General features: G+C 29.9%; 1 protein-coding gene and 1 long non-coding RNA gene across 3 annotated transcripts; one reads left to right on the top strand and one right to left on the bottom strand.

Moving 5' to 3' along the window:
* Positions 1-713: 713 nt before the first annotated feature.
* Positions 714-3369, top strand: LOC120072924 (cytochrome P450 71AU50-like). The gene is made up of 2 exons (XM_039025462.2): positions 714-1764; positions 2615-3369. Exons 1-2 carry the CDS (start codon positions 889-891, stop codon positions 3227-3229), a joined length of 1491 nt encoding a protein of 496 aa, XP_038881390.1. The 5' UTR covers positions 714-888; the 3' UTR covers positions 3230-3369.
* A 795-nt stretch (positions 3370-4164) lies between these two features.
* LOC120072960 (uncharacterized) lies at positions 4165-7516 on the bottom strand. 2 transcript variants are annotated; one of them, XR_005480641.2, is made up of 3 exons: positions 7174-7516; positions 5260-7005; positions 4165-4444 (listed from the first exon to the last, which is right to left on the bottom strand). It is a non-coding gene; the product is annotated as an uncharacterized LOC120072960 (long non-coding RNA). The 2 variants fall into 2 exon arrangements; XR_016528216.1 differs by having other exon boundaries at positions 4167-4444; positions 5718-7005; positions 7174-7511.
* Positions 7517-8337: the final 821 nt, after the last annotated feature.

Raw genomic sequence — 8337 nt, 5'->3', positions numbered from 1 at the left:
ATTCATTACATTGCAGCACTTGATCTTCAAGCTAAGGAGTAAAATCTTTTTTTGCATTCTTAAATGATGTTGGACATGATTTTAGATTAAGTACTTTATTTGTTAATTTTAGCTTTCGGTTAGTAGTTTTCTTTTTTAGTGCAATAAGTGAGAGGAATCAAACCAAATATCACAGTTATCTCTGCTCGCTTTGGCCTAATATGTACTTAGTTTGTAGTGTAAGTTAATTAACTTTTTTTTTTTTCCTCTCAAGACTACAAACAACCAATTGTGAGAACATAGATGAGCTTTCAAAAATCATACTCCGAATTAAAGATCCTTTTCTATTGAGTTCTCTCTCTCAACCTTAGAGATGAATTTCTCTCTTGTTTGGCCATAATTAATTTGACCATAATTAATTTGGCTTAATCCTCATAACCACCGCATCATTAAAGATCATCTTGAATCCAAAAATTTTGTGGATGTTATGCTGCATTTGATGGCCATACACACCCAACCAAAAGTCAAACCAGAAAAGGCAAGAAAATTTTGTAATGACACTTGGACTAAAAACGTTTTTTTTTCCCTCTAAAAAAAAAAAAAAAGCTTAACTAAAATTATATTTTTCAAACAACCTTAATTATAGTTGTATAAAACGTCTTAAATCTCCACCAACATGACAATTCACATGTCAAAAATCCTAAAATGGGCCAAATTCATCCTGTTCAAAAGGAAAGCAAGAGATAAGAGTATGAATAAATTATGGTAGGTCCCAAAAGGTATTTATAATCCTCCTTCAATTATTGACAACATAATGCAGCAACCTAAAACTTCATCTTTATTTATATTTTTCTTCCATTACATACCAATTCTCCAAAATTACTTCATATAGTTTTCTTCCCTTTTGATATGGCTTTGATTTTTGCCATTATTTCTATATTATTCCTGCTTTCTCTTGCTCTTCCCTTCAAACTATACCCTTTCAAAACCCAAAAATTGCCTCCTGGTCCAACAGGATTTCCCATTATTGGTAGCCTCCATTTACTAGGAAAGCTTCCTCATAGAGATTTTCAAGCCTTATCCCAAAAATATGGACCGATTATGCACATAAAACTAGGCCTTGTTCCCACAATCATAATCTCTTCTTCTTATGCTGCTGAGCTCTTCCTCAAAACTCATGACCTTATTTTTGCAAGTAGACCACTTTCAGAAGCCTCAAAGCAAATGAATTATGGCCAAAAGGACTTAGTTTTTGCCCCATATGGTCCTTATTGGCGCAACATGCGTAAAATGTGCACTCTTGAATTGCTTAGCAACCTCAAAATTAACTCTTTCAAGTCCATTAGAAAGCATGAGGTTGAGTTGTTGATTGAGTATCTTAAAAAAGCTTCTTATAGCAAAGCTGTGGTGAATCTTAGTTGTAAAGTTACTTCTCTTACTACGGATATTACTTGTTTGATGGTTTTTGGGAAGAAATATGAAGATCAAGAGTTTGATGAAAGGGGTTTCAAAGCTGTTGTTCAAGAAGGTTCACAATTAGCAGCTACGCCTAATTGGGGGGATTTTTTCCCTTTTATTGCAAGGTTTGATATTCAAAGATTGAGTAATCGAATGAAAAATGTTCACAAAGTGTTGGATGAGTTTCTTGAGAGGATTATTAATGAACATCTTGAAGCTAAGGGTGAAAAGAAGACTAAAGATTTTGTGGATGTCATGTTGGAGCTTATGAATTTTCAAGAAACTGATTATCAGATTGATCGATCTGCAATTAAAGCTATAATGCTGGTATGGATACTGCTTTTGATTAAAAAAAGAGTCTATTCAGGTTTAAATTTATATTTATTTAGTCTCTGTTCTTTTTAAGCCTCTTTAGTATCTGAATTTTTGAGTTTCTGCTCAGTAGATTCATGAATTTAAAAAAATATCTATCGATACTTAGGTGAAATTTTAATGGTGTGTTTAGTAAATCTTTGAATTTTTTAAAAATTTAATATATACGAAATTTAGATTTTATGTGCTTTAATTTGTGTTTAATCCATCCTTTTAAAAATTTAATTTGAAATTTACATTTTGTTTCTGTTTAATGGACTCTTTAATTTTAAACATAACTATTAGGACATAAAATTTCAATTTTGTGTCCATTAAGTCTATGAAATATTTGAAATGTTTTTTTTTAAAAAGTTAATTAATCTATTAGATATAAAATTTGGATTTTACGTCCAATAAAGTTTTAAACTTTCAATATTGTGTCAAGTAGATCTATGAATTTTAAAAAATATAAAATTATAATCCAAGAATCTATTAAACACAAAATTGAAAGCTCAAGGATCTCTATATTGGATATAAAATTAAAAGTTTAACAATATATTAAATAGTTTCTAAGGTTAACTTGTAAATTCATCTATTTCAATCCTTCTTTTTTTAGGAGTTTGTAGTTTGAAAGAAGAAAAGAAACAGATGGTAGTTCTGTTAAATATGGTAGAAAAACAGAGTAATTTTGCAATAATATGAGCAACATATCTGTACAAAAAGGTTTCAAATTAAAAAAAAAAAAATTATAAGAACTGTTTGCATATGTAAAGGCTCAAAATCTTTGTAGTGTATAAATAATTATGATGAAAATTTGTGTATATAGGATATGCTAACAGCAGCAATGGATACTACAGCAACTGTAATAGGATGGGCAGTGTCAGAGCTAATTAAGCATCCACATACAATGAAGAAATTGCAAGAAGAATTAGAAAAGGTAATTGGTTTGGATAGGATTGTGGAAGAATCAGACTTAGAAAAATTAGAATATTTGAAAATGGTAGTTAAAGAAATTTTCAGGCTATATCCACCAGCCCCTTTATTGTTACCACACGAGTCACGTCAAGATTATATTGTTGATGGCTTTCATATTCCTAAAAAATCACGTATAATAGTCAATGCATGGGCTATTGGAAGAGATCCAAATTCTTGGATTGATCCTGAAAAGTTTGATCCCGAAAGGTTTGTTGGCAGTCAAGTGGATGTGAAAGGAAGAGACTTTCAATTGATTCCATTTGGATCTGGTCGAAGAGGTTGCCCTGGAATGCAATTGGGGTTAACTTTGGTTCAATTGGTGTTGGCTCAACTTGTACATTGTTTTGATTGGACACTTCCAAATGGTATGTTGACTTCTGAATTGAATATGACTGAAGAGTTTGGTTTAACTTGTCCTAGACTTCATGACCTTTTGGTGATTCCTCGATATCGTCTTCAAATTTAATATGTTTTTATGATTTGGATTTAGTTTTCGTTTTAATAATATTTTGAACTTTCAAATATTGTTGTGATTCACCTTTAAACTTTCAAAAAGATTGAGTTCAAGTTAGCCTATGAAAAGAAACCGATATCTTTACTTCTGAAGTTTGTTTCTTATTTTAATAATACTCTTAGAATTTAATTTTTCCATTATATTATTACTACTGTTGACCTTCTAAAAAGCAATGTTTAAAAATTTCTAGAAAGAAAATCATTATTTATACCCATCCTTCACCTTCCCTATTCCATTCACTCTCTTTCATCTACTTCAATCTATGATCTAATACTTGTTCATTTATTCTCTTTTTAATTCTTTCTTGTTTCTTCAATGCCCTCTTAAGCCCATTCTTTCCATTCTTTCATCTCTAAAATTATTCATTTCAATCAAGATATAGATATAAGTTGTAGGATTTGAATAAGATTAGTATACACTACAAGAAATAACGGATACAATAGAAGGTCTTGACAATCCATGCTATTAAAAGTCTGAATTTTTTATAGTGTTTTTGTAGAACTATATTGAATGCCATAATAAAGTATGAAGGTATAGCTTATTTACTTTGCTATAAAAATATTTCATAGTGTCTTTTATTAGAGCTATGGTATGTTTATATAGCTAAAATAATATGTCATCTTTAATTTATAATAGCATATTTTTAACGCTATAATATAGTATTTATAGCTTAATCTTATGCTATAGTAAGGTTATTTGGTCTTTCATAATAGCTATAGTTACTATAATAATCTTTTGATAGCACTTCTTTTTCACTATATAAATTTTGTTATAGCTTTGCTCAAGGCTATAAAAGATACAATTTTTTTTCTCAACAATAATAATCTGTATATAATTTTCATCTTTATGTTAAAAATAAACTTGTGGCTCAAGCTCAACCCACACATATTAAATATTTCATAACACATTAAATACCATGACTTTCATTCATAATTAAAATTTTATAAATCTATTAATATTACAAAAGAAAAAAAAAAACAATGTAGTTATTTCCTAGAACAAAGTATACAAATGATACAAAATAAAGTAATGTTTTTTTCATGTTTATTTTTTCGAGTAAATAAAATATTTTGCAAGTCTTATTTGTTCACTTATAATTCCTAAGATTCTCTTGATCTTCTAATGAACATTTCTTTAGAAGGTTGATTTATACCTTTTGATGGATACCTATTAAACAAAAAACATAGACACATATAAACAAACAAATATAACAAAAGAAACCCATTGAACTAATAGCACAAGTTATTTAGAAATCCATTGACACCAAACCAAAATAACAAAATTACATAACCGAACATCCCAAACTTATGAACCCAACAAATCTTTTTTTTTTTTTCTAAATCGATTATTAGCTAACAAAATCCTCCAACCATCCCAACATAAATGATATGCTATAAAAACAAAAGGAGCAATGCAAAACTCCACTACCAACTAAACTAAGAAAGTAGTAGACTTGCAAACTTATGAATAAACATATATATCATTAAGCGAATGTGTGGTTTAAAGTTACCAACAATACACAGAACAATAATGAAACGAATGTCATTAACTCAAAAACAAAATCACAAAAGTATCACAAAGTTAAGATTTTACTTTCCATTTCTCAATAGTAAAACAAGCTAAAAAAAATAAACATGAAAACTCAAAAATAAACATGGATACTTGTGGTCACCCCGACTTATCTTATGAGGCAATAGTTTAACTTTTTTTTTTTTTATGTGTTTTTCATTGAATTAAGTAGGTAACTAGTTCAAACTCATTCTCTCTTAAGGTGATCTTTAATTTTTCTTCTATTTTGTTCACACCCCCAATCACCGTTAGCCCTATTCATGATAAACTGATAGTCATACACATCTCTTCAAAATATATAATTCAGTATTCGACAGACTCATTTTTATTAACAATGATCTAATAGACTCTTTGTTCAAAAAAGAAAGGAAAAATTGGCATTGTCACTCTCTCTTACATCATTTGTTTCTTACCGAAAATATATATAGAGAAACCAAATAGTCTTGCCCTTCCACCAAACCCTCGCATCTCTCCTAGATCAACTTTCATTCTTTGTAGAAACTCCAAACACAATAATAAAATCCATAAGCAATTGATAGTAGTTCTATACATCTATCTTAGCACACATACTATATTACTATCCACAGGCTAAATGTTTTAATGTAAGAACACTTTAGCACAAAAGCAGATAATTAAATAATCATGAAATTTTTATGTCCCGACTATCTAAGGCATTCGATGAGGCAAAACATCAAACACATACCATTCAAACCCAAAACAGTCAATTGAAAAAGAAGTTTTAAAGGGCATCTCATAACATATAAAAATCAAGAGTGGAGTGCATATACAAGGCAAAAGAGCAAAAGAAGGCAACAAGAACAGTTAGAAAAGAAGAAGACAACAAGGTGAAATTAGGTTGTAGAAAGGGCACCTGTTAATGAAAGAATAATGCAATGTAGAACACACCAAATCATTATTAGAAACCAATATCAACTCGCATACCAGAAATCGAAAGTTGCAAACAATTTAGCAGTTTAACAGGGGACAATCTAAAATTTCCAAGAAACTACTATTGCCAGTACTTCCCTGTGATTGCAACAAAAGATAAGATCCAATATTTTCCTTAATTGTGATCAATTATTATCTTTAACGACATCAATTAGAAATTTACATCAACAACTATTGTTAACTAGAAAATCTTTAAAAATAGAAAGTGCTCTCATTGATTAATGTAGAAAAACAAAACAAGAATTCAACAACTATTTCTTATCCAAAGAAACTTCCTCTCGTTTATCAATAATGAATACATCTTAGTAATTGAAAAATATTTTAAAGTGGGTTGCCTTTATAGATTTATCAAGCAAACATGAGAGTGCACGAACTTCCTACCTCTAGTTTGTTTGTGCAATGATGTAAAACAAGAGCACAAATCCAAGTTCACATCTATCTATGCAATAGATTACAACCCTTATTTGGTAAAGTCCATTTTAGCAATAATACAATATTAATTGGAGTGAATTTCTTATATGCATGTCAATATTTATTAAGCAAACTCAACCCTTTCAAATAGTTACCTAAATTGGTCCTTATTTGCTAATCAATTACCTCCGTCAATGAGGTTTAATACAGACTATTCTCTTCCATAAATTCATGTTGTTATAGCTCTAATGAACTATTCTTCCTCGTTATTGTAATTAAATAGCAGTCATCAATCCCCTCTAATGGATATATATATATTTTTTTCGTATGTGCAAGTTTATATATCATTATGTACAGCTTAGAGAAAACAGTGGTTCTTTTGTTTTGTTTTAAACAGAGTTTTGGAACATAAACAAAAAGTTTTCCTGTCATTTCCTAATGTTCTTTAAAAATTGCAGCGTGAGTGCATATATTTTGGGTTTTCCAACAAATCAAACTTAAAGTGATTTAACCTCTGATTTTTTTCATTTCATTTGTAAAGTTACACATATGTGGGACTTTACTGTACATTTCTTGCTCAAAAATCCTATTTAGTAAATCAACAAAATAAGATTCACATAATAGAAAATGAAGGGAAAATAACTTACTTGCTTGGGTTTTGTTTCTACAACTTACACACATGGAAAGAGAGATTATATAATGTACACCACTGATTCGTTGTGGTTATATTTTCGGATGGAGAGGTTCTTTCTGTAAAGAATCCCTTAATGCTTAGCCATTTGCTCTGTTGTTCTTGCCGCCTGTAATGTGAGAAAATTTCTTATTTTCAGCGTGAGAGAAGGAAAGATAGATCACCATAGTCAATGACTCTCGTTTGTTCTTTGATTGGAATGTTGGTTTATCGATATTTAAACCCTTACAAGATAAAAAAATCAATATTGAGAGAGAGAGAGAGAGAGAAAATTTACCCCAAATCCCAAGCAGCAAAAATGGTGAATGACAATATATTTTCCCTCCTTTATCTAATCGTGTTTTCCTTCGAAATTTTTTGAGATGAGAGGAGTTGGAGGAAATTCGAGTTCCAGGTCTCAGTCGTTGCCTCGCCACTACGATCTGCGACATCGAATAAATGAGCATCGATAAATTTTTCTCCAGCAGCAACGTTTTGGGTCCAGACATGAGGTAAGGGAAGAGAGAGAGAGGAAAATGGAAGCAAAGAGTTTTTTTTATGTGTTAAAGTAGAGGGGTGAGGGTGACCGTTAATAGGACTCATGCGGACAGTTCAAAATTGTTTAGCGCCCAAACCAAATTCATTTTAACATTTTTACGCCTCTTTTTTCTCATTTAGATTTCATAGCTCATTTCTTAAGAGGCTATAACAAATAGTTATAAAAGGCCATATTCCTTGTAGTGATGTTAGCCGTTGAGTTGAGTTAAAATCTTTGTATTTTAATACAACCAAAGAGAGATATAGAATTTGGAGCACATATACTTTTGAGGATAATTAGTATGAGGGAAAAAACATGAGCAATACCAAATTTGTAGATATTAAGTTTTTTTTAAAAACTACTTTAGCAATTTAAATTAGTCTATTTATTGTGGTTAGCTCATAAGGTTTCTCAATAGTGATCAAAGATACTATTCCGTTGAGTAATTTTTGTATTTGATGATTCATTGTTCTTTTGAATTTTTTTAGGATAAATTATAATTTTTGAATTCTTTTGGAATTTGATATTTCAACTTATAGTTTTGGGTATGTTTCGATGCGTTTCAAATTGATTCTTTCGTTGACTTAAGATAACATAATAAAAATTGGCTTAATGGATGTTGAAATCTCTAATTATTATGCTTAGGCAGCATGCTAAAATATAAGAGAGCAGTAAAATTGAACCAACTAAAGAGAAAAGAGGCATCTTATTGATATAAATAATGACAATCAATTTTTTAATATAAGTGTTTCTTGACCATGTATATTCCTCTATTACTCGAGGGTTTCAAATTCTAATGCCCATATGCTAAAAACTTTAGAAATTATTGTAAACAAATAGAAATTTTGAATAAAAATAATGATTTTTTTTTTTAAAAAAGAAACATAATGATAAGGTTCCCTTTGATAACTATTCCACTTTTGG

Source organism: Benincasa hispida, chromosome 3 (genome assembly GCF_027475165.1).
Source record: "Benincasa hispida cultivar pf3 chromosome 3, pf3_genome.v1.1, whole genome shotgun sequence".
NCBI lineage: Eukaryota > Viridiplantae > Streptophyta > Magnoliopsida > Cucurbitales > Cucurbitaceae > Benincasa > Benincasa hispida.
Note: the sequence above shows the minus strand (reverse complement) of the source record. Positions and strands in the feature narration are given on the sequence as shown.